Source organism: Thermobia domestica, chromosome 10, assembly GCF_964235325.1.
Source record: "Thermobia domestica chromosome 10, izTheDome1.hap1.1, whole genome shotgun sequence".
In the NCBI taxonomy this organism is placed as follows: Eukaryota; Metazoa; Arthropoda; class Insecta; order Zygentoma; family Lepismatidae; genus Thermobia; species Thermobia domestica.
In genome coordinates this window covers 220,311,178-220,338,841 of record NC_137463.1, presented here as the reverse complement: position 1 = coordinate 220,338,841, position 27,664 = coordinate 220,311,178, and the positions used below count along the sequence as shown (strand labels likewise).

Genomic DNA, 27,664 nt, shown 5'->3' with positions numbered 1-27,664 from the left:
ATGAATCTACAAGCAAGTATAGTCAATTTATGGCAGAGCCTGTTGAAAGAGTTCCTCTTAATTTTAGGTCCAAGTGTCTTTGTATTCCTTCGACATATTCTTCCAAGTGTTTCAATGATCGTTTCCTTCTATTTACTGCTGTTTACAAGCTATTATTGGATCCTGCTAATCTATTTTTCGTATGTCTGGTTTGACAGAAAGACACCAAGCCATGGAGGTAGACGGTAAGTTAGGCGTATCTTTAGCTCTACTCTAGCTACTGTGATAGAAGATTATTTTAGTATGTTTGGATAAAGTAAAAATCTACTTAGGTTGTGCTAAAACAACAACACAGAGCCAGATTTATGTTATGCATATAGGTATATTACGCGTCATACGGCCATATTCCATAAAGGTTAACAGCAACGAAGCCCAAAATTTGCGCGTTACTTTGTGATAATCATCATAGCAGTTATAATGACATTTTGCATTCTTGTGTTGCGTTGTTGTATGCAGAACTTTGCGAAGACGGTACAGCTTTACCTCAACGGTCTAGCCCAGTGGTTCCCAACCGGTGTGTCATGAAATTTTAGAATCTAAATTCATGAAATATAATTAAGTCAATTTTGAGACAGGACTGTACCTACCAGTCAGTGCCTCTAGTGGTAGTTAGTAGCAATGGTCAGTACTACATTTTATTACTACTTCATAGCAAGTTACAGCGTTGCGCTACTAAATTCATATTATTATTGGTAATAAATCCAAAAAATCTTCAATATGCCCATTTCTGTCGTATCACTGTAATGCATCGTCTAATATGGCATTACAACAATTTACTACTTTCTTTTTCATTTCAGTTCTATTTATAATTAGTTTTAAAGTTTCATGTTCAAGTTCAAAGTTTTACTGCACAAAAATACATAATAAGTAAAACATTTAGTGCACCATTACCATGTAAATAATCTTTGACTTCTTAAAACTGAAAATAATGTTCTCGTTCACCTCTGGTGCATGAGGTTCTTGGTTCGATCCCAGCTTGTGTCAAGTGAACATTGTGGTGGACAAACACCGTGTGCGTCGGTTTTCTCGGGATTCTCCCGTTTCCTCCCACTTTTATCATTCCACCATTTTATTTATTCCTCATCATCACCGTCTCCTTTAGCCTAGCCGGCGTAAGTGTGGGATATATACTTTAAAATTTCATTTCATTTTATTTCATTGTTAAGAAAAGAAAGAAGACATTAAATTTAAATAAAACATAGATCAAATTAAAAGAATAATAATTTTAATTGTTAAAATTGAAATCAGATAAAATAAATTAAAAATTCATGAAGAAAAGCTATAAGTATTATATCTAAAAAATAACGTAAGAAAGCTCTAGTTGAACTAATTATAGGAATATCCAGGTAGTTAGTTAAAATAAGGCTATTTATAAGTTTGTTGTCATGGAGCCTGAATACCAAGTATGTATTTCTAATCATAATCGGGGCGGGCCCAATTTGGGTCCTCAACTTTTATGAAATTCCGATCCCCAAAACGTAGTAAAAATGTAAACTAAAGACATATATTCATCAAAATTTTAGTCATAACTCCTTTAGATGAATTCTCAGAAGGCAAACTTTCCTCACCTTCTTATATATATATATATATATATAAGAAGGTGAGGAAAGTTTGCCTTCTGAGAATTCATTATATATATAAATGAATTGAAATATAAAAGAAATACTAATAAATTGTGTTACACAATAAATAATATTTTACATATAAAGCAGAATAAATAAGATGCTATAAAGTAAATAAAAAAACAGTTAAAAGAAGATTCTGAATACGTTATTGGTTAATAAATAGATACCTAATGCTTACCGTTTTTTTCATAAAAGGAAGTCAATGTAAGTTGCAAACTATGTATAATTCAGCTACATTCTATACTTAAAATTACCTTACCCTAGAAGAAAGGAGTAACTTAAGTTGCTAAGAGATACATATCTGAAATATTCTTTCCGTGGGACTTGAATTTGGTGTACTTCATCTGTGGAACTCGTCGTCGTATCTGGAAAATCTCACAAATCTCTATAAGAAATTAAAAAAAGTAATAATTTTCAATATGTATCATTTAATGCAATAAGTCATCTATATGTTTTTTTTAATTACACCAGTCTCTTTGTGCTGTTTGTTTATCTTGCAATTTTGTGTAAATTTAAACATTTGGATTATTATTGTTAACTCATGGGCGAGATTTGTGGTTTCACAGAACTTGGAAAGATTTGCGTTATCCATTGTATCAACATGTTTCCAGGGTTTCGAATTTGGAATGGCGACTCAAGTCACCTTGGGTTTTCAGATCTAACACTGTTCGATAGTAGGATGTCACTAAATAATATGTAGTAACAAAATAATACTAACTTTCTTGGAAAGGGTTTTGATGATGGACGCCCGATCTCATTGATATGTATGTAGATGCTGTTTCCTTTAAGAAAGTGAAGTGATTATCAAACCTCATCTTGCTCCCGATACAAACAATTACATTTAAAATGTGAATGTTAACATAAATAGAAACTTACTCTTTTCTTTGGTTCACTCAATATAATAGGTCATAATGGATCATATTTGATCGAAAGTCACAGTGGGTCGAAATGGGTTCTGGGTCATATGTAGTATTTCGCATGAGACGAGAAACTTATTCATGATTATCGTCTGGAAAAAACAAGACGAAGTTCGAGACAAAAAGTAAATTCTCGAGTTCGAGAAGAGACGAGACAAGACGTTCATCCAACTCTTAGATCTCAAACACTGTTTTAGTGTTAAGTGATTCATAATATTTAAAAAAATGATAAAGTGATCGTACGAACACAATGTAGAGCACTTTATCAACGTTTAAAGATACGCAACTCTTTACACAATATATCCCAATAATGAAAATATGGTTTAAATGTTTGTTTCATCATATCCTTTGTGACGCTGAAAAATTCTAATAACTTCTAGATGATTTTTTTTTTTTAAAGCAAGGTATTAGGGATGCGCACGAGACAAAATTTGTGGCTGTCTCGTCTCGAAACTGTGCTGTAAAAGTGATGTCTCGGCTCGAAAAATGTATATTTTTCTATTGGAAGAGCCGTGTCTCGACTCGTCTCGTGCGCATCTCTACAAGGTATAACATTTACAAGACGAGACCACAAAATCTTTAAAATTTTAAATGAAAAAGTGTTACGAGAAATCAAACAGTTTATTGCACAGTCTTATTAAAATATACTGGCTACCTATTTCTCTTTGGAGGGCCTATTTCCTGCCAAACTCACGTAGGAATTGTTAAGAATCACAATTGGCCAAAGATTAGTCACATTTGTTTTTTATTTATTTCCATCTATTGGTGAGGATACTGGCTTTTTCAAGGGTATTCCTTTCTTTTTTTTTTAAGAAAACCGTACACACGTCTCGTAAGTACCAAGATTATTACATATACAAGATCTGTCTAGAAGATAATGAGACATTCCATAAAATTAGTTTACAAGATACGCTTACCTACACTTAAAAATCCTCGAAATAATGTCCTTAAGCATCAATACATCATTACCAGTAACCCTGCCACTCAGTATGGCTCGCAGGGAAGTCTTCAATAGGAGGTCTTTCCAAGTACTGGTAGCCGCAGCTTGGAAATTTTCTTTAACAGTTCCAAAATAGTCTTATCTCGGACTTGCGCCCGAGAAACAGAAATAAATCAACTGAGCCAAGTTCATCAGTAGGAAAGTTGCAGCAGTGTTATCACGGTAGAATCTCTCCGCAGAAACTCTCTCACTAGTATTATCGCGTCCTTGTGATGTGAAAGATCCAGATGTGGCAATTTCCGAGCAGACCACACAACTCTGTTTGCCCGGTGTGGTAGAACTTCTTTATGGATAACACTTTTAGAACCAAAATACGAAAAAACAATCAGCATCAATTTCATCTTCAGTTTACTCATTTACGTCATCTTTAGTCGAGGAGACTCACTAGTGTACCATGCACAGCTGCGTCACTGAAACACTTGTGCTTCCGATAAAGCAACTCCTTTTTTTATGCTATCTGTATCATAGTCATCAGCATCTCTGTCACGGATTTATCGCGTTTCACCAAAACTTCACCATGTATCTCCGCTCAACATTTTTCTGCATTTTGACCGTAGTTTTGACATCTCAAGCATCTGTCCACATCATAGAGTTATGGTCCACACACGGCAAAAGCTAAGAATCAACTGACGAGAACTCTTAGTTGATCTTACATCCCCTACCGACGGTCACGCTCGGAGACTTCGCCTCCAGCCCTTCTGATTGGCCCAATAAAATCAGTCTCATTACTATTCGGACAACCTTATATAATTAAGTACTAATAACAACGTACTCTAAATTATTTTCATACAGTATATAGTAATAGATCATTTTAAACATGGACATTGAACATAAATTTGCAGATAATGCCAATCGAGATCAAAATCACGTCTACAAATTGTTGGAAACATTACCATTCACTGATTGTAAACATAGACTACTCTTGGCAATGTACAGCTTGTAAAGCAGATCCACTTACATCCTAGGAAAAGTTTTTCACAATACTTATAATAATATGCAGATGTTTCCGGAAATCCCAAGGAATAAATTTATGAACACCTTCTGTAGAAAATTTGAAATTGTCTTATTTTCAGTTCACTGTAGCCTTTCAGACTCTATGTACTTAAATTTTAAATATTCCTGTATAAAATAACGAATACTATATAACATCAGTAGTAATAAAAAATAATTACAATTACCTTAAAGAAATGAAATTATATAATTTACTTAATGCTAACATACACTCATACACTGATCAGGCTTCTCAACGATGTTTGCCCAACTGAATGGCATGGCAGGTCATTCAGGGACCGTAGAACATGGAAACATTGTACAGTATAAATGATGAAATACAATTCTTCAATAAATCATTCATTTTAAATCAAACACGGGGATATATACACCAAACACACCTACAGGCTGTCCGAAAAGTCCCGCAACATAAGCAAAATGATAATATTTTTCGTTCTTTTGTTGTAATGTATAATGCTGTTGCAGGAAACCAACTATAAATAATACTGCTGTGTGGACGTGAAGGTTACTCACCTGAGATATTATCACTGAGTTCAATCGACGCTATCCAGAACGACGACAAGTATTCCAATATCTCACATCACTAAGAGACGATTGCTAGAGAAATTCAAAAGAATAAAGAACGTATGCGAAGCAATTGGCCCAGATTATATCCTCCGTGTGCTTAACAACTTGCGATTCCGCCCACAAACACGTCTGAAACTCAATAGATAGCACACTCAACAAATACTGTGATTAACACATGGTGTGGGACTTCTCGGACATGATAGAGATGCTGGAAGGAAGTTAGGAGGGTTAACAAAGAAAGGCTCCAGGTAAGAAAAATTAAAAGGGATTGGAAACTTCCTTGTAATTCTTAATATAGTATTATTTTTATTTTTAGGTCAGAGATTTTTCAGAACTGGGTCGTATGGAAGTATTTAAGAGATTACTTTCCTATAACTCTTGTAAAGACGTCTGATCTCCCACCGAATAAGAACTACATCTTAGGGTGTTTCCCACATGGCATATTGGCAATCAGTTTTGCTACAGTTTTGTCAACAAATGCATTAAATATCAAATCTCTGTTTCCTGGGATTACCTTTAATCTCTGCACCTTGAGCATTGGCTACTACATTCCGATTATTCGTGAAATTTCTCTCTCTTTAGGTAAGAATTATAACTTTATTTCAATGTTTATTATTTGTTTCATGTTTTATATAAATAGAAAGTGGTACCAATATATCAATATAGACCAAGGGCCAAGGGGGTGATAACTCCCCCTGGGTAACATTTACCACTATGTCAGAAATGCTCCTTAGGGACCTTAGATTCAAAAAAAATACAAAGGGCGTTCAACTGAAACCCGTTCAGTGGTCATGATTCATTAAATAAATTTTATTTCGAGCGGAAACTTGTACACTATCTAGAGGCGTCTATGGTTAACGTGCAGTAAAAATATTGTTCAGAAGTCACCATGAGCGTTGACACACTTGTTCCGCTGTGTCACTAACGTACAAATGCCGTCCATGTAAAATTTGGACGGCAGACTATCAAACCAATCACGCACAGCGTCCTGAACCTCCGCGTCAGACTGAAATCTCTGACCTTTCAGTGCCTTCTTGGATTGAATACTAATGCGTTTATCCGCAGCTGTAGCCGCATTCACCTTTTCATGCGTGTCTTCTGTGGCAACAGCATGGGCTTCACCAGGATGGGGATAATCAATGGTTTGTTCACGCCCCTTCCGAAACATTCTGGCCCAGTCCACCACTGTTGTTTTGGAGACGTGTGCATCACCATACACGTCTTTCATACACCGGAACACTTCAGCTGGTTGACAACCTTCGGCACTTAGAAACTGCATGAAGGCACGCTGGTTCTGTTTGGATGGATTGGGGATCTTGAACGCCATCTTTCACTCGTTATACCTGCAAAACGGAAACACGTATCAACAACATTCCTACACTCAACACACAGGGACATTAGCCATTACCCACTATTAAACAAACAATATCCTCCTACACACTATACCAATAATACATGGAACGAACGGGTTTCAGCTGATCGCCCCTTATAGTTATTGATCAATATATCAGTGCAACACCTGAGGCCTGGGGCCCTTAGCCCTTTAGCACTCGCGTAAATTTACATACATCGATGGAGTTTCTTTAAATGACCGTAGATCAGACCGTTAGTGCAACACTGGAACAAGTTATATCTCGATCGATTTGTAAGACCGTATGCTTTCAGTTTACGTAAAGAACGGGACATTTCTGTGTACAAAGGAAAACTAATTAGAGGGATATTTAAGAAAATTTCCCTTAAAAAGTCCCTTCTCACGATTCTTTTAGTTACAACGTGGCAACACTGCAAACTAGGTGAATAATAAAATGTCTTTAAGTGTCCTATTTTATGTTCAACTTAAAGTGAAAATTTCGTCTTGATCCATCAAATAGCAGCAGAGGAAATATGTGTTTTATAATCTTCACAGGGTTCATAAAAATTGATTTTAATGGAAGTACGAGTATGATTTTGTGTCAATGTTCCGTTTTATTTTTCTATAGAAAAGAAGTGATATAAATTTCTTATTCGCAACTAGTTGATCTTCTCATTCGTTATATTATGACAGATTCCCAGTACCGAGAAATCCTCCAGGAAGGTTTCATGGTTTGTTGGTCCATGGTATAATGGAAATTATTTCAAAGCAATAGCTTTACTGTTGTGCGGTTACACTATGTTCTTTTGAAAATACTTGTTGTTCTGGTATTCTACAATGAATACAACTTCCATACATGTCTGCTGGTATGTGAGTTATCAAAAAATCTCGAAGTTATTTCGTAGCTCATGCATTCTTATTACATATGCACACAGATAATCGCACTTAATATAGTATTTAATATGAAGTTTTTTAATTGCCGTAATATTAAACAATTTGTTATATTCTTTGTGTTTTTGCCTCTTCATAATAGTATATCCTGACCAGGATAGCAGTGCGGTTTTGGAAGGATGGCGCTGCTGTTGTGTTTACATCAGTTTCTTGGCAAGCGCGGTGGGACAGGGGAGCGGAGAGTTTCACTCTGCAGTGTATCCAACGGCTTTTAAAAGTTGCAGTTTGGATGTTATGCATAGCCTAATCTCTTTCCGCTTTATAAAGAACGCCGTAAGTTATGTGGTTGTAGTAAACCATTCTTGCAGTAATGCAGATGTATTGTGAATAGTGATATATGAATGGAAATTACCAATTTAAGAACAACATAGCACAATTGACAATTCAGTGAGCTTCTACCGTGTATTAAGCTGATTGTATAAAAATTGATTACGTTTTATTCGATGCCATTATAAAAACAGGAGCAACCTGTAAAACGCTGCTCGCTAGCTTGTTCGCAAGTTAATATGGAGGGTGTATTCTTGTTGTAGTAGTTTTTTTGCTTGTTACTTAAGATGTTCTGCAAGTAACTTCAATAACTTTTGAAACTGATTGTCTTAACTTGAGCCAGGGGCGGATCCAGACTGAATGTTTGGGGGGGGTCGTTCGAAGTCAAGTCAAGGTAAGAGTGTATTGCAAATAAAAGTAAAACAACTTTAGAAAAGGAGAAGTAGCTATTGTCTGCAATTTCTAGAACAGAAATGGCCATCTGCGATTTCGAAGGTGGACATTTTTTTTTTTCTTTTTAGCAAGAACGCCAATGTAAGTAATTTCTTGCAATTTAATGCTTTATTTGACTTCTGCAACGTAAAACAAAAAAAAAAAGTAAGGCCTACCTATTTTAGGTTTTATTTTACATTTATAATACAAAGGTGAAAATTCTTAGGTTTTATTTTTAAAATAAAAAATACCGTATCCTGGGGGGGAGGCAATCGTCCCGATCACCCCGCCCCCTGGATCTGCCCCTGACTTGAGCATATGCGTGAAGTTGTTTATTACGAACAGGACAAAAAGAACTGTGATAGATTGATTACAAGTAATCCGGTTAGAAACACTGCTGCTTGCATTTTAGTTCCAAAATCGGCCGCCCGCACTCCTTCGCTGGTCAGGTAATAGCACATTCTCCCTGAAATCGATGTTCTCGGTTATTTTGTAGATGGATGGCAAACAAAAAGAAGTCAGTCAGACAAACGACAATTGCAACAAGAAAAGGGATTATTGTTGTGAAAAATCGAAAATTCTGTGTAATACACAAGTCATTAAACGAAACTGAGATGAGGACGACAAATGTAATCGAAAAAGGCTTCAATAAAAACTTTCAGTTGAAAGAACTGCGGCAAGAGATTGACACTGTAAAACTGCACCGCTTAATATCAATTCCAAATTCCTACAGAATACAACACAAACAAATGCGATGTATCGCTGGGACTGCCAAAGTTTCACAAAATTACCACGATCTCTAAGTCAGTCTGCTGAATCATGTGTGGCGGAAAATTGTACATTTTAGTGGATAATTTACCATATTTGGTACGTACTGCTATACAACAGTATGTAGCAGTCATCCTGTTTAAAGAGGAGCAAGGAGTATTTTGCCGGATATAGAGCTAATGGGGATCACGAAAAAATGGAAAGGATGTTTCATGGGAAACTCTAGTGACATGTGTCACTAGAATAGCTGAACGTGCAATTAAAGTAACACCTATTCGATAGGAAGATGAATCACTACTGTTACAGATTCAAAAAGTGGATTTAATAGCAGCCGAAATGAGGTACCACAACTTATACCAGATCGTCGAGCTGAAATTGTTCATGGAAGAAACATACCTAAAGATAAATTCATTGAGGACGCACTCTGTGCAGGCATGTTAGTAAGTGTGTAGGTTATTGAAACAGCTTTACAGTTAGTGTGAGCTGTTCTTAAGCACCACCAACAGGTGTGAGTTCTTTCGTGGCCGCCCATGGCAGAAATGCTACATTCTATACTGTTTGTTAGATATATGATTGTTATAATTAGGAGCATCAACCATGGTACACCTGAAACTGCTGAATAAATATATTGCGCTAAAAATTTGGCGACATGGGCTGTCCGAAGAATTGGGCCTGTATTACTTGCAGCTAAAAGGATAGATATGAACTAAAAAAAGGAGATGAGGTAAGTCTTGTAATGTAACAATTTTGTCGTGGGCAGCCATGAAAGATCTTAGGTTTATCGATGCTGATTAACAAAAGCTCGCAGTAACAATAAAGCTGCTTCAGTAACCAAAGCACTTACTAACATACCTGCACAAAGTGCGTCCTCAATGAATTTATCTTTAGGTATGTTTCTTCCATGAACAATTTCAGCTCGACGATTTGATATAAGTTGTGGTTCCTCATTTCGGCTGCTATGAAATCCACTTTTTGAATCTGTAGCAGTAGTGATTCATCTTCCTATCGAATAGGTGTTCCTTTAATGGCACGTTCAGCTATTCTAGTGAAACATGTCACTAGAGTTTCCTATAAAACACCCTTTCCATTTTTCCGCGATCCCCATTTTAGCTCTATTTCTGGCAAAATACTCACTGTTCCACGTTAAACAGGATGTCTACTACATACTGTCGTATAGCAGTAAGCTCCAAATATGGCGAATTATTCACTAAGAGTTTACAATTTTCCGCCACACATAAATCAGCAGACTGACTTAGAGATCGTGGTAATTTTCTGAAACTTCGGCAGTCCCAGCGATAAGACCGTATTTGTTTGTGTCGTATTTTGTAGAAATTTGGATGCAAATTGATATTAAGCGGTCAGTTTTGCAGTGCCACTCTCTTGCCGCAGTTCATTGACCTGAAAATGTTTATTGAAGATTTTCTGAATGAAATTTGTCATCCTCATGTCAGTTTCGTTTTATGCGTAGTGTATTACACAGATTTTTTTTTATTTATCACAACAGCAATTCTTTTTCTTGTTGCAATTGTCGTCTGTCTGACTGGCTTCTTTTTGCTTGCCATTCTCCTCCAGAATAACTGAGAACACATGAATTTCAGTTCGAATGTACTACTATTATCAAATTAGAGACTAAAAAACACAAATAATATAACAAATTATTTAATATTACGACAATTAAAAAAATACATATTCCATACTATATTAAGTGCGATATGAATGCATGCGCTACGAAATAACTTCGAGAGTTTTTTTTGATAACTCACATACCAACAGTCATGTTTCGAAGTTGTTTTCATTGTAGAATACGGTACCAGAACAAGTATCTTCAAAAGGATAAAGTGTAACTGCACAACAGTAAAGCTATTGCTTTGGAATAATTTATATTATACAATGGACCAACAAACCATAAAACCTTCCTGGGGTATTTCTTGGTACTGGGAATCTGTCATAATATAACGAATGAGAAAATCAACTAGTTGCGAATGAGAAACTTATATCACTTGTTTTCTATAGAAAATTAAAAGAAAACATTGACACAAAATCATACTCGTACTTCCATGAAAATCAATTTTTATGAACCCTGTGAAGATTATAAAACACATACTTCCTCTGCTGCTATTTGATGAATCAAGACGAAATTTTCACTTTAAGATGGACATAAAATAGGACACATAAATACATTTTATTATTCACCTAGCATGCAGTGTTGCAACGTAATAACTGTACATTGACACAAAGTCATACTCGTACTTTCATGAAAATCTATTATGAACTCTATGAAAACTGTAAAAACACATATTTTCTCTGCTGCTATTTGATGGATCAAGATGAAATCTTCAGTTTAAGTTGGATATAAAATAGGACACATAAATACATTTTATTGTTCAGCTAGTTGGCAATGTTGCCACATAATAACTAAAAGAATTGCAAGAAGGGATGTTTTGAAGGGAAATTTTCTTAAATATCCCTCCAATTAGTTTTCCTTTGTACACATAAATATCCTATTCATTGCGTGAACTGAAAGCCTACTGTCTTACAAATCGATTGAGATATAACTTGTTCAAGTGTTGCACTAATGGTTTCATCTACAGTCATTTAAAGAGATCCTATCGATGAGTGTAAGTATTTATGGGTGCTAAAGGGTTAAGGGCCCCAGGGCCCAGGTGTTGCACTTATGTGTTAACCAACAACTAGTTTTTGATTCTAAGGACCCTAAGGAACACTTCTAATATAGTGGCAAAAGTTCCCCAGAGTGCGGAGTTATCAGCCCCTTGGTCCTTGGTCTAATACAGTAACTACAATTTTCTTGTTAAAAATTAAGGATGAAATATATTATTTTGCATAACAAAAGGGAGAGTACAAAACAAATGCGTTTACGCTATACTATGCAATATTATAACCGCTTTCCAGATCTGCTCCTGTCGTCCAACCATTTGGTACTTTTGAAACATATTACCTTACCTGGTCAAGACATCGAAGAACATTTTCAGAAAAAAAAAATACAGAACTCTTCCCTAGTCGTTCTCAGGTCTTGACAATGAAGCGAGCATGAAGAATCGAGAGGTCCAAATAGAGCATCGAGCATGTCTCAAATTCCCCGTGATCATTCACAGGATTGCTCAAATCGCAACACACAAAGATACCATTAACACAAGAAACGAAAACACATTAAATGAAATAGGAATATACTCATTTATTAGATGCACTGTTAAAAAGAAAATAATTATGCTGAAGAAAATGATAACACGAAACACTTTATTAGTGTGGATTATTCACTACTTTGATAAACACTAAAAATATAGAAAAACACTTTTCACATTTCGTTAACACCAAGCAACCCTTTTAAGTCCTTATGAGATATGTACACTAATAGCACTTTATATTTTTGAAAATCACTGCATGAACTTTTCTCACATCACTAAGTAACGAACACTGTGTTTAACACTGTGAGGGTAATCCCACGAAGTAGATTTCAGGGTGCTGCTGCGCTAATCCAACCAAAAATCTTGACTGTAGCATTTCTCTAGTATAAATGATTCAGGTCACAATGTAGAAATCCAAACTGTTTATAGGAATCGACAGATGCGCATTTGGTCAGAGGACCGGGGAATTAGTTGAGTAGGGCTAGTCCTTGGGCGACTATGTTATAACTTATGCCCCTTCCTGCAAATGTGTAACGAACAGAACGAGCGTAGTTTCTACTAAACGTATGGAGTAAGTCTCCGCGAGTTGTTGTACTTAGGGTAGAAATTAGACTAACCAACTATTCAAGGTTGGTATTTCATTTTAAAATATAGTTTGGTTTAAACAATCTGTATGAATATAGAAATCAAATGTTAAAAGAATTTGTGTTAACTCACAGTTCACTGGCCACAACGTAAAAGAAAATTAAATTAGTTCAAGCCTGAGAACTTTGAGATAAGAAGATGCTTGGCAATATTGGTTGACGCCTGACAGTCGTTCAGTGCACCTGGGTAGTTAGTATTTCTATAAGAAATCGAAAAAATACTTAATTCAGTACCAAATAATTATATGACACAACACAATTTATGCATATGAATGAGTAAGGAAGCAACACTTTGACCAGCTTAGTCGCACAATACCTTAAAAGTCGAACTGTAGAAACGATATAAACTTCCGAAAACACTGAAGTGGAAACCAGCAACACATTTTAGTCTGCATTCCCAAGATTATGTTTCTTCTTAAATTTTTATTTTTAATTTCATCTACTTTAATTATCTATTATTTTCGGTATTAGTAAGACAACCCAAAAACATAAAAAGCATAACAGCAATTTACACATATGGTTGGTATCTTGAACACGGTTGTGGTTGTCTAAAGGTCCAGAAGAAACTAATTTTAAAAGCATAATTTTAGAAAATAAAGCATAAAGCATAATTTAAAATATATAGCACAATTCATGTAAAATTCTATTGGAACAATTCTTGGAAAATTCTGTTTAACTGCAAGTTTAACATACTGTATTTAATATTTTTCAAAACCGATATTTACAATGCAAAATCATTGAGAACATTTGCAACAATGAAAAGCTTATTTTTATTTCTGTAAACTTTTCGGTGAATCCTTTCATGTGGAGAAAAGAAAAAAAGGAAAAAGAAGAAGAAAACTTTCTGTCAACAATAAATAGTACACAAGAACTCCACACTTTATTGTTTTGTGTACCTTTTGAACTTGAACACTTTCTGTGTTTTTTGGTGGCATCTTTTACTTTCCCTTTCTGTATATATGCTCATTTAAGGCGCACACAAGTGTTAAAAAGGCAGACTCAAGTAAACCATATCTCTTTACGTTGCACTAAAGTAGAAAGTTCATTAAATATGAATGAAACTGGTTGCATAAAATATTAATAAATAAATCAAGATATTTAGAATATTTAGTGTGTAGTAAATATTATGCATTATACACGATTAGTGTAAAACAATGATTGAGATTAACAATAAAGCATAATTTGGAAAAAAAATAAAGCATAATGTGGGTTGCTCTAGTTATTAGTTTTATTTTATTTTTGTAACCGTGTAACGTAGGTTCCTGTCACCACGGTATGGCGCGTCCTCAGGTTGCGGATTGAGAAAGCTTTTAGATATAGAGGTTAGCTGAAGCAGTCGCGGACAGACGACAAGGAGTGGTCCTCCAGTTTGGAGGTTTGGATTAGGCTAACAACCTCATCCTGTAAAAAAAAAAAAAAAAAAAAAAATGTTCAGAAACATACAATAGTCTCGGACAAGGACTAATAACTTGGCACGACCTCAGCAAAATAAAATGTTGGAACATGGAATATTAGAAGTCTTTATAGAACAGGCGCGTTAAAATCCGTAACGAGTGAGTTAAATAAATACAGGATGGACGTAGTAGGAGTTCAGGAAGTTAGGTGGGAAGGAAATGGATCTGTGAATTCCGGAAATTTTACATTCTTTTACGTGGAAGGAAATAAAAATCACCAATTAGAAACAGGGCTTTTCGTTCACAAATAATTATTACCAACAATTAAGCGGGTTGATTTTGTTACTGACAGACTTTCTTTTATTACTCTTAAGGGTCGGTGGTGTAATATTATTGTTTTAAATGTACATGCTCCAACAGAAGATAAGGATGACGATATAAAAGACAGTTTTACGAATAAGTGGAACGGATATTTGACCAACTCCCGCAATACCATACGAAAATTCTATTGGGGGATTTCAATGAAAAGGTAGGACGAGAGGATATTTTCAAACCGGAAACGAAAGTCTGCATAAGAAAAGTAATGACAACGGTGTTAGACTCGTGAACTTTGCAACATCCAAAAACCTAACAGTGAAGAATACGAAATTCTCACATCGCGACGTTCATAAATACACTTGGACCTCACCAGACGGAAAAAACACAATCAAATTGATCACGTTTTAGTAAATAGAAGACAATCTAGCATAATTGGTGTAGGGTCATTTAGAGGGGCTAATTGTGACACTCATCACTACCTGGTAGCAGCGATAATAAGATATATTATCGTTCAATAAAGGACATATTCAATGTTTGAAACGAAGAGATTTAATTTAAAGAAATTAGATGAGAGCCAGCTAAGAAAGGAATACCAGATTGAAGTTTCGAATAGATTTTCGGCTTTAGAAGATTCGGGATGCACTAGTGTTGAGAATACTTGGATTGAAATTAGAGATAGCATTAAGATTTCAGCAAAAGAAAAATTGGCGGAAATACGTAGGAACAAACCTTGGTTGAACCAGGAATGCATTAAACTAGCAGAGAAGAGAAAACAGACAAAATTACCTTTGCTACAAAATCCGAATGAAATAACTACACAAAATTTCGTAGACATCAGGCGGGAAACTTCCAAAACTTTTACAACAAAGAAAGGCGACTTTTTAAAGCTAAAATTAAGGAACTTGAAGATAATAGTAAAACTAAAAACATTCGGGACATGTACAAGGGGATCAATGAATTAGGAAAGGCTGTCAACCTCGTGCTTATATATTAAAGAAAACTGATGGAACAGTTCTCTCTGATATGAATAGAATCTTAAATAGATGGAAAGATTTCTTTGACGATTTGCTGAACACGCAGCCAAAAACTAATGTGCGTGAAGAAAAGGAGATACACACCGCAGAACCTTATATTCCAGAACCCAACCGAATAAAAGTAGAAACCGCTATAAAGAAATTAAAGGAACACAAATCTCCGAGTGTAGACGAAATTCCGGTTGATTTAATTTTAGCTGGAGGCGAAAAATTGTGGAACAAGTTACACAAACTCATTCTCCTTATCTGGAACAAGGAAGAATTGCCACAAGAGTGAAAAGTATCAATCATTGTTCCAATTCACAAGAAAGGCGACAAAACAGACTAATAATTATCGAGGCATTTTTCTTCTGTCAAGATCGTATAAAATCCTTTCAAATATTCTATTAGTAAGATTGACCCATTCGCAGATGAAATTATTGGAGATTATTAGTGCGGATTTAGACGAAATTGATCAACTATCGACCAAATATTTACCATTCGACAAATACTCGAAAAGAAATGGGAATACAATACCCCGGTACATAAACTATTTATTGATTTTAGAAAGGCGTACGACTCGGTTAGGAGAGAAACATTATACAACGTTCTTACAGAACTTGGAATACAGGGAAAGCTAATTAGATTAATTAAGATATGTTTAAATGAATCCCAAAGTAAAGTCCAGGTAGGAAAACTTTTGTACACGAGCTTTCAGGTCGAAAATGGCCTGAAACAAGGAGATGCGTTGTCGCCATTGTTATTCAACTTTGTTCTGGAATACGCTATAAGAAAAAGCGAAGATAGCAACCAGGGCCTAGAGTTGAACAGTATTCACCAGGTTATGGCATATGCTGATGATGTAAATTTAATAGGAGAAGATAGGAGAACAATAGAAAGAAATGCAGAGATCTTATTAAACGCTTGCAGGAACATAGGTTTAGAAGTAAATACAGAGAAAACTAAATACATGGAAGTTTGTTTCGTCGGGATCGTAATACTGCAAATTATGGATGCGTTAAAATATTAAATAGTAGACATACTTTTCATAAAGTTCATACTTTCAAATATCTAGGATCAATATTAAGAGATGAAAATCACACGAAGAAATTAAATGTCAACTAGAAACAGGGAATTCGTGTTATTATTCAGTTCAAAATCTCTTGTCGTCACGAATTCTGTCGAGGAATTTGAAGCTTAAAATATATAAAACGATAATCATGCCTGTAGTTCTGTATTGTTACGAAACATGGTCGTTTACTCCGAGGGAAGAACATAGACTGAAAGTATTTGAGAACAAGATCCTGAGTTGAATATTCGGACCCAAGAGAAATGCGAATGAGGAATGGCGGAAACTTCATAACGAGTAACTACATAATTTATACGATTTACCAAACATTCTTAGGATCATCAAGTCTAGGAGGCTTAGGTGAGCAGGTCATGTAGCTAGAATGAAAGAAAGCAGAAATGCTTTCAAAGTCTTGACTGGAAAAGCAGTCGGAAAACGAACCATTAGGAAAACCTAGGCGCAGATGGGAGAACAATATTAAGATGGATCACGCAGAGATAGGAATACAAAGTAGAAACTGGACCCAGTTGGCTAAGGATATAACTCAGTGGAGAGCTTTTGTGTACGCGGCATTGAACCTCCGGATAGTTAGTTATTTTATTTTTGTAATTATTTTCCTCTTCCTTATTACAACTTGTGTTTGTTATTTTCTTTTTCCTAGCTTCTCCAGTATTAATTGCAATTTTCGTATTTATTTTGTGTTTCTTTTTCTCTTTTTACTTAATTCATATTTGCTCTTTGTCCTCCCTCCCCACTATAGTAAAAGCAGTTTCAGGATGAATCACGTGATTGATAGGTGGACCGTGTGAAAATACACGACACTTGCAGAACGATTAATCCGATAAATAGAACCGTGTAAAATTGCTCGATAATGAGCACCCTGTGAAAATGTACGCAATCGTCAAATCATGTGGGACACATCGACACAACTTGTAGTGCTTTCCAAGTTGATGGAGATGCTGCCGAATGGTTTCTCACTCACATTGAATTGTAGTCCCAGTTCCTTACATGTCTGGCTACTGTTTGCCTCAATTACTGCCTGAAGATCTTCATTTTTTACATGTGTTGCTCTTCCAGCACGTGGTGCGCCTTCGAATGTTTCGTCACCATCCTTAAACTTGTTAAAACACTGCTGGACTGTCCGCGTAGTCACGATACCCTCACCAAAGGCCTGGCATATCTTCCGCCCAGTTGCAGCAGCGTTTTACCCCAGTTTGAACTTGTACAGCATACACACCCTTATGATGCTATGTGGAGGTCCCATATTCACTCTGTTCTAACGGAAGTTCACGGTGTAACTGCATTGCCACAAGCAGATAGTATGTAGGATATACCCATACCAAGAACTGAACTTCGCCTTATCTTCATTTGCATTCAACTCACGGTGTGAGAGCTAATGGAACAGACCTTCACAAAAGCGACAAAACTTTCATGGTTACCTTATATCTATCCTTCCTCTTATTGTCTTTACGTCTATTGTATATTTCCCTCCTTATTCGCAGTTTCATTTTCTGTGCCTCTACTCTCAAAGTTCAAAATGTTACCGTAACTAGTATCTTTGTGTATCTACTTTCTCTCAATTCATATAGTTTTCTTGAAAATTTTCTTGAAAATCTATTTTTAGTTTATCATCTTTAAACTTTTAAGTATCTAACTTGTTTTCTCCTACTTTTCTTCTTAGATATATATTTTTAGTAGGAATGCACCTCATTCAACACAAGATTGTGATCTGACAGCTTTTGCGTTGTATTCTTCTTTGTTACTATTGGTGTTCAACATCTTTGTCTTGGATATAGCAACTATCTATCTATTAAAATGCTACAATAGCAATTAAAAGCGTTTCTTTTGCCTGCTAGCAATTGCTAGCAACTACCCGAAGAGGGTTACGCCCTCTGTAGGGGAAGAGAGGTAGATGTACTATTGCAATATATTGGAAACAATAGATGGGCTATGGGTAGTTAAAGAAAATTAAAAGCGTTTTTTTTTTAGGGGTATGGGAATAAGGTAATAAGTGAACTGGATAAATCTTTATTCATCAAATATGTACTGCTTTGGTAAAGATGGTACTCTTACTCCCAGCCATTAGAGGGTTACGCCCTCTCTTTGGCATAGGTGTCAGTAGATATACATGGATTGTTAAACATTGTGGGATGGACAAAGTGCAATTATATAAACATGAGGAAAAGTAAGCATATAAAACTAGGTATACTGATAAATAATAATAAGAAGAACAGTAATAACAATAAATGAAAAGTAGAATAAATATGTGCAAAAATATATATATGTGTGTATACGAGGTGCTAAGGTATTAAGATGATGGAAAACAAAATGTATCACTAAAGTAATATAATTTAGAGCGATGATGATGAGGTATGAGATGAAGTGCAGAGACGACACAAACATAGTTGTATTAGCAAGACAGATGCAGTGTTAAATCTTCTGTCCCGGGGCGACTCGGGACTGATGAGGACAGGGGGAAGCCCTTGTTAATAATGAGGATTACGTGCTAATATGGAAAAATATGAGGAAGATGATCATTAATCAGGTAAATATCATATATTTCCCGTTCATCAGCAGTCAGATGTGTATTTTGAACAAACAGTGATACTAAGATGTTTAAAGGTGAGTGTTTATACCGAAATGTAGCATCAGTAAGAGCATCAGTCTGCAGAATGTTCAAGAATAACGGATGACCTGTTTGTATACGTGAAATTATATACCTTAGTCGTAGTTCTGCGAGGTGTTTTGTGAGTTTTGAGAAGTTGATATACTCATATGTAAGCCATGTAGGGTAAGGAAGCTTAATACGATACGCCAGCCGAATAGCATGTCGCTCCATTATGCAGAGTTTTTCGTAATATGACGCAGAAGCATTGCTCCAGGCGGTGTGTCCAAAAGTGAGGATGGGACGGAGAAACGCCTTATAAGTATGAAGTAACACTTCAGCTTTCAGACCCCAAGTTGTGCCTGTGAGACGACGCAATAGATTTAAACGAATTTTAGCCTTAGCTGTTAACTTTTTCAGGTGAGCATTCCAAGTGAGCTTTGAGTCAAAGACCACGCCTAAGTAGGTAGCAGTAGGGGAAGGGCGTACTCGGTACCCATCAACATTTACTTGCAAGAGATTTGGATTTCTGTAAACTCTGGAACGCCTGTTCAGAGGTAAGAACACGATTGCTTGCGTCTTTTCTGTATTAATACTTAAATGCCATCTCTTGCACCACCTGATGTAATTATCGAGAGTTTGTTGTAAAAGAGTATTAAGTTGTTGGATAATTTTACCAAGAGCGAGAAAAGCTGTGTCGTCGGCGTATTGAAAAGTAAAAACATTACGTGGAACTGTAGGGATGTCAGAAGCATAAAGGATATATAATAAAGGGCTGAGAGCCGAACCCTGAGGAACTCCAGTAAGCGGAAAGATAGGCCAAGATAGAGCATTACCCACTGTAACATGAGCAATGCGATTTGTAAGGAAAGAATATACTATCCTCAAATAGCAAATTGGAAACTTAAATGATTGCAATTTTTTAATTAAGCCGTAATGCCAAACTTTATCGAAAGCCTTTTCTAAATCCATAAGAATGAGGCAAGAAGGGAAGGCTTTATTATACTGGTTAGTAATTATGGTGCTGAGACGAAGTAGCTGGTCATTTATGGAGAAATTAGGCCGAAAGCCTGCTTGATGGATGGGTAGTAGAGTAGTTGTCTCAAGATGAAGACGGCAGACAAGAATTTTCTCAAATATTTTACTGAATACTGATGTCAGTTGAATTGGTCTGTAAGATGAAACAGAATGCACTGGCTTGTTTGGTTTATGGAATATGCAAATTTTTGAGACTTTCCAATCTGGAGGATAGAAACCAGTTCTGAGAATAAAATTGTATATCGCCACCAGTAGTAGTAGAAGTGATTGCGGGGCTTCTTTTATATGTCGATAACATATGTTATCAACGCCAGAAGCTGTGTTCTTTTTCCGCTTGAGGGCTATATGGAGTTCATCAGTAGTAATGGGTGCGGTGAGTGGATGTTCCAGATCAATGGCATGATCGGCAGAAGGTTGTAAAGCAGGAATGCAAGAGATGTCTATCCGTTCAGAGATCTTAGAGGCAGCTGTTGGAGTAAAAACGCTCTGTAGCTGACTAGCAAATGCGTTTGCTTTCTCTTCGTCGGAGAAGAGAGGAGTGCCATCTGCAATTAGAGGATAGGTTGTTGACGTATTCTTGCCAGTTAGTTGATTAAACCTCTTCCAATAGCGAGATGGGTGTGCTTCTTCGGATAAGGTATTACAAGTCTTAATCCAACTGCGACGTTTATATGCAGCAAGATAGTTGCGAACCGCTCGTTGCCATTGGCGATGTTGATGTAGATAGACATCAATCCCTGTTCGATAGTATTCACGGAGATGTTGACGAGCCTTGTGTATTAAAGTGACATACGTCGGTGGTAATTTTGGCTTATGGAGAGTTACTTGAACAGTTGGAATATTATGATGAGCACTGGTTCGTATTGCCTCAGTGAGAGTAGTAAGACACGAAGCCAACTCAGGCTCGGTAGCTGGTGCTGTTACACTTGAAAGAGAGTGTTCGATGTCTTGCCGAAAATGAGGCCAATTCGCTTTGTCAAATCTAGGAACACTTCGCGGGGCTATTACCGGTCGTTGCGGTTGTCCTCTAGTTAATGTTAATTTAATTGGATGATGATCGCTTCCGATGGAATCGAGAACTTCAAGCTGGCAGTCATTAATAAGATTTATAGATGTGATGACGACATCTGGTGTAGTCTGACTGATTGGTCTAGTGTGACTAGGAAGGACATGAAGATGCAGCTGTAGATTTTCAGTTAAGAATTGCTGAAAATTTGCCTTTTCGCGAGCACTACGACTATGGATATTAATGTCCGCCATGATGATAATATTACGAAAGTTATGGGCTATGTATTCAAAATACTGTAATGGTATGGGTTGGCGTGGTCGAACATAGATAGTGCTAAAATTAACTATTAATGATGGAAAATATATAGAATAAAGTAAGTATTCCGGCATATCGGCAAAAACTTGAGGAGTGTATGCTCTTACTGGATATTTGGAAAAATAACCTATTGCAACTCCGCCTTGAGCACGTGCCATATGATTGGGATAATCGTGGCGCTGCAGTTGATAACCAGAAATATGGACTAACATGTTCGGTCTTAAGGCGGTTTCATTAAGTGCAAATACATTAATATGTTCCTCATATAATAATGTTTCGAATAGCAGCTTATGTTGTGAAAAGGATCGAATATTAACGAATAGGAAAGTAATCCCCATGATGTAAAGTAACATATGCATGGCTTTAAACAGCAGTTTCCAGCGGACCAACGTGAAAATGAACATAATTGTTAGAGTAAGTTGCATGGAGATTGATGTGAAAAATGGATTTTGCAGCAGAGATTATGTGGTGTAAGATATGAGCTCGCTGAAATGGAAATATATTTTGTAACACCAAACTGATATAACGAAGGAGATCTTCGACGGTTAGCGGAGGTAATATGGATTGAGTCGGTTGAGTTGTTTTATCAGCCGTTTTTAGCGGTACCGTTAGTTCTGGATGCTCAGGGGTCGGTGCTGGTTTGGCTTTACAGCGATAACTGTAAGTAGGATGAAGCCCACTGCAAGTGTTACATTTCGGTGGTCCTTGTAGATTGGGACATGCCTTGGTCTCGTGTAGCCCTGAGCAGTATCCGCATTTAGAAGGATTTGAACAGTTTGCGGTAGTATGATCATTGTATACCTGACATTTTTCACAACGAATTGGTAACGGTCCTTGAGTTTTAGATGGTTCAACTCTGTGTATTTTCTTATAAATAGGCGCACCATATCGCAATAAATAGTCAATAGTGTCCTGTCGCTTACAAAGAACGCGGATCATGTATGTAGGACCATTATTATTTCGAATGCGAAGACATTTATCAACTGATATCCCTTCTTGCGCTAGTTCCTCGTGTATTTCTGCATCTGTTAGTTCAGGTGAGACTCGTCTAATGACAACAGACAGAAAAGATGGTTGTCGAGGTGGCGGAGGCTGCTTTTGACGCTTATCTGTCAATTTCGTCAGTTTAGCATTTTTCCCGAAAATTTCGTAGGAAGCTTTATTCCGTATGGTGATTCCAAAATTCGGATCTTTCGATTTCAAAATGTAGCCATTCCTAGTGGAAACGATTTGAACTAGAGTGTCCCGTACCCTAGGAACGTATTTCATTATTTGCAGAAATATCATTTTGGAATTTGTGAATTTAGTGTCATATTCTGTCAGTAGAAAGTGATAAACAGGATCGAAAGTTGAACTTGGTAAGGAATGATCTATAGAACCCGTTATTTTATTAGTATGCTGTGGATTGCCCTCGACATCCATTGATGTAATAGGGGACCTTGATCGAATACGTTTAGCAGATTGTGTAGATTCTGTAGAAGGATGCCTATCTCTAGATGTGCTTGCTATCGGTTGACTTCCCCAAGAAAAGTGGCGAGTCCGGCTGCGAGATCCCATAGATGTAGGTTGATCGCGGGAAGTGCTTGGATTCGTTGGAAGTGTAGGTGGTAATCCTATATGTCGTCCTAGGTGAGCTTGACCGTTTGTGTTGCCAGAGTCCGTCATCGTGATAAAGTAGCCAAGGGCCGAAGCCCAAACGAAGATGAAGAAGAAAGAAAAGATGATGAAGATGAATGAGGTTCAAAAAGCAAGTTGCCCTCCGAAAGTGAAAACTTCCGTCAGCCCTCTAAGTGTCGTATATGTGCTGTGCTCCCAAATGCGTATTACAACACTTGATCGTAGCTAGCACATTAACTAACACAAGAGAGGTTAGGCCTCTTAATTCAGTGTGTGATTAAAAGCGTCTGAGCTCCAAACTATAACTTTGGCTTTCAAATCTTTCATTTACGGTTATGTGTGATTTCACGTTTAACAGAGGCAAACATTTTGAGTATTTGTACTTTAAATAGTCTAAATTAGTTAACTATATCTTTTTCATAAAGTTTATCATATAAAATTATTGTTCAAAGCCTTTGTATTTTAATAAGCCTTCTCTAAAATCAATGCATGTGAATTGTGCTTCCATCTTCCGAATTCTTTTAAACCATGTTTATATGTTTGTGGTCAATCCTTTCGACAATGAGATCTCAGAAACTACAGGCTCTAGAAAGATGAGGTTTTCACTGATCGATGGAAATTTTGCGTAGATTGTCCAGTTCTAATTGAATATTTTAAAAAAAACATGGCCATTATTTCTTTATTACATTTTTTAGGGTACACTGGAAGCGTTGAAATTAAAAAAAAAAAAAAAAACTCAAGCATCATACCCTACTCGTTATACATTCCAACACCACAATGTTGTATATTGGGGTTGTATATGTTTCAGGCGTTTGTTCCATGGCCAAATAATAGTGAAAAAGGAAGGATAACCATTTCTCGAGTCTAAGATAAATCTTTATTTTTTGAGTGTTTTGCCCAATGAACACCATATATAACTGAAATTATAATCAATTGTATATGTAATGTATTTGCTTATTACATACTGCATGCAAGAAGAAAGAAAACACTGGTCATACATGAATTAGAAACTCCAACAGGAAGTAGGTTCAAATCTTGCAAACGGTGCGAGATATTGAGAAAAAATAATCGAAAAAATCTCCCCTTCATGACACCCTTTGCCGATTTTTTTTCTCAAGACGTCTTTCACTCGTGTCTGTAAAGGGACATGTACATATGTTGTGAGGAATGAGAAGGAGATTTATGCTCATATGCGAATGATGCGCTGTGTAGAGAGCGCAGGTTCAGCTACTACTTCTTTAAACCTATCTATTAACTGTAGTTTTTCTCTATTTCTCTTGTTTTACTTCCGCCATACCACGACATTCAAAGGACGATTCCTTCTCAGAAGATAAGTTCCATATAAGTATACACAAAATGTAATACTACCACTTAACAACAAATACTGCCTGAAGATCTTCATTCATGTGCTCCTCCTGTTTGTTTACTTGTTCCATATAAGTAGTTTCAGCCTTCATTTTTTTAATACAAAACTATGGGTAGATGACGCGTCCTCTTCCCAGAGACGTCCGTGCCTAATACGATGACTTGTTTGTATTGACTAGAATACCCTAATTGCAACGGCGAAGAAGAAGAAAAAAGATGGTCGATTGTCGCCAGATAATCAAGAATATACAAAAATAATTTAACAAGATTTAGAAAGCAAGTGAGTCCTAGAGTAGTTAACGTTCATAATACATGTGAAAAAGACTTGCATATAATTAAACAAAAAGCTAGGGTTATGTTATTTACATAAATGTAATCATTAAAGAGCGGATTTTAAGGTGCAGCACCTTTTCTAAAAAATGTAGTTGTTATAACAACCAAAATTTAAAATATGTATTTCCGGGCATAAAACGAACTTAAATGAACGCATTTTCTTGCACCTTTTTCGCTAGTTTCATAAAATTTCCCTTTTTGTTACTTCTTTTAGCCTTCAGCAACTTTATTGTCCCTTTTTCTCTCTTTTTCTAAAAAAATTTAGACAGAACAATATCTTTATTTTCAATCTAGTTTACACATAACATTCCATACGTTTAGACGCAATCTTGACGGATTTGCTAGGGATAAATTTGCACTGAATTTGCGAAACAATCCCGACATAAAAACCTTCGCAACGTCAACTGAACTTTCTGTCCATGCACTTACAAGATGTGTACCACTGGTTTCCGTTGATATCGAGCGAAGTTTCTCCACAGACAAGGATCTCCTGAGCTCCAAGCGACAGAAACTAGCATTTGAAAATATAGAAATGTTATGCATAATCAAGTATAAGCAGTTTCTGAAGACCCAAACGTATGTAACGGTTTCTCAAACCACAATATTGCTAAATTAAAGTTTTCTTTTTTTAAAATACCGAGTTGGTTTTAACCACAATTTTATTTCAAGAATATTGAATGTTGTACAAGTTTGGGACTACATAAAACAATTTTGTAATTTATGTCCAATGTTCAAAGCCAAGACTTCAACAATATTTGTTGGTGTAATGAATAAAGAACGTTCAAGTAACTGTATACTATAGCACTTAATAAAAATATCCTATTAGCACCATTTTTGCACCTTTTTGAGTGATTTCCCAGCCCCTTTTATTCCCTTTTTCCTACTACATTTTTGCACCTTAAAATCCAGTCCTTAGTAATCGTTATAAAATGCTGCCCAAACCCAGCTAAGTTAACTTGTTGCGGATGAACTTTTTTGCAACGGTTTTTTTAATTCCAAAATAAAGACTCGCTCATGCTATTTTTATTTTAAATATATATCTGAAAACTACAAAACTTGCTTTAAAAAATGAAAAGAAAGGGAAAATCTATGTCCATTGTCCGGCACAATGGATGCTAGTTTCTTCAGAAACAGATCCCGCCGTTCGTCCGGAATGTGTTAACTTACCTGCAAGTATAGGAAAGATTAGTTATTTATGATAGTAACAAGTAAGAATTCCATTTTCACCTTTTTACTATTTCAGCTATCTTTCTCTGTGACTTTAACATTTTCTATTACTTTATCACCGATCACATAGAGTTTTAAACGATTACAAATGATAAAGTAATCTATAATAGTACAGAAAATAAACAAAAAATGATGACAAACTATTTTTTAAAAATATTCAGGAACAATATTAGTTTCTAGAGAAAGTATTTCATATGTACTTCGTGAGAAAAGTGGCGGAGCTGCACCCTGTATCCTGGTCGGTGGTTCAAGAGAAATATATGAAAGTGTACCAGGTTCCAACACCATCGTTTTACGAAACAGAAAGGGTTTTGTGAAACTTGCTTTAGAAAATGGGTAAGTTTTTTTTTTTTTTTTTTTTTTGTATCATCATTACTTTGAACTAAAAACTAGTTAAATAATTGTACGAGGATGATTCAGAAACTAATGTCTTTCTGTGTTTGACAGATACCTTTATTTATGTTTGACAGATAGCACCGATGCAGGTATCAATGGAAAGTTTGCAATAGCAGCTGCTAATGGTGGCGCCATGTTTCAACATAGTACCCATTACGGGCAACACACTTGCACCAACGCAAAACAAAGTTTTTCATGCTGTCGAAGAGTTGTGGCGGCTGCTGGAGACACCAGTGCCGAACTGCTGCTTCCACCTCCGCGTCACAACTGCAACTTGGCCCTTAAGAGTCTTCATCCCGGTGAAATCAAAATACCGCTAATTTTACAGTAATTATGTGATATCTTCAAATAGATAAAAGATAATCGAAATGTGGAACAAAAGCGCCCTAGACAATATTATTTTACATGAGAAACCGTTATCACGTCTCACTTATCTGCTTTCGATTTCGAGCCATTTTGAAAATCGGCATTTATTTTCGCGTTTCTAAACAGCTGAAAACGGAAAGCCACTAGGTGACTTGTGATAACGGTACCTCACGCAAAATAATATTGTCTAGGGCGCTATTGTTCCACATTTCAGTTATCTTTTATCTGTTTTAAGATATCACATAATTACTGTAAAATTAGCGGTATTTTAATTTCGTCGGGATGAAGACTCTTAAGGAGATCCTTAAGTTTGAGGAAGAGTCAAAAGTTGCAGGGCGCAAGATCTGGACTAGATGCAGGATGAGGCAGAATGTCAACAACGCTTTGCCAGCAGATGGAACAACTTTAACTTTTTTTTTTTTAGGGAGGAGAGAACGTGTGGTGGTTCTCCATCGACTGACGTTTCGTTTCCGGGTCGTACTGGTGTACCCACGACTAGTTACCGGCGATAAATGTTCCTGGGCGCACAAGCTTCCGCAGTCAGAAATTCAGTGACAGCCCGCTGTTTCAACCAGACATCACCACTGGATGCCATGGATTGCTTCATTACTCTGGAACGAGAAGAAATAGGAAAGTAAAAAAGGGGCATTCTATAGCTTAAACATTAGTGCATTAATAGTAAACAGTTCAGAATTGTTTGCAGTACTATTAGCAAGCAATGGAGGAATTACTTTCTGAATCACTCTCGTAATAAGTATACACTGAAACTCTACTAAGTATACACTAGACATAAAAGTGTGCACTGTGTTAAACATAAGCAATACTATGATAAATAAGTTTCATTTTTTAGGTTTCGTATATGTATATTTTCATTATTGGAAAGC

General features: G+C 36.3%; 1 protein-coding gene across 1 annotated transcript; it reads left to right on the top strand.

Moving 5' to 3' along the window:
• On the top strand, positions 1 to 27,292 carry LOC145661787 (2-acylglycerol O-acyltransferase 2-like). Its single transcript, XM_081727126.1, has 4 exons — positions 1 to 224; positions 5,476 to 5,741; positions 26,180 to 26,354; positions 27,205 to 27,292. Exons 1-4 carry the CDS (start codon positions 1 to 3, stop codon positions 27,290 to 27,292), a joined length of 753 nt encoding a protein of 250 aa, XP_081583252.1.
• The last annotated feature ends 372 nt before the right edge of the window (positions 27,293 to 27,664 follow it).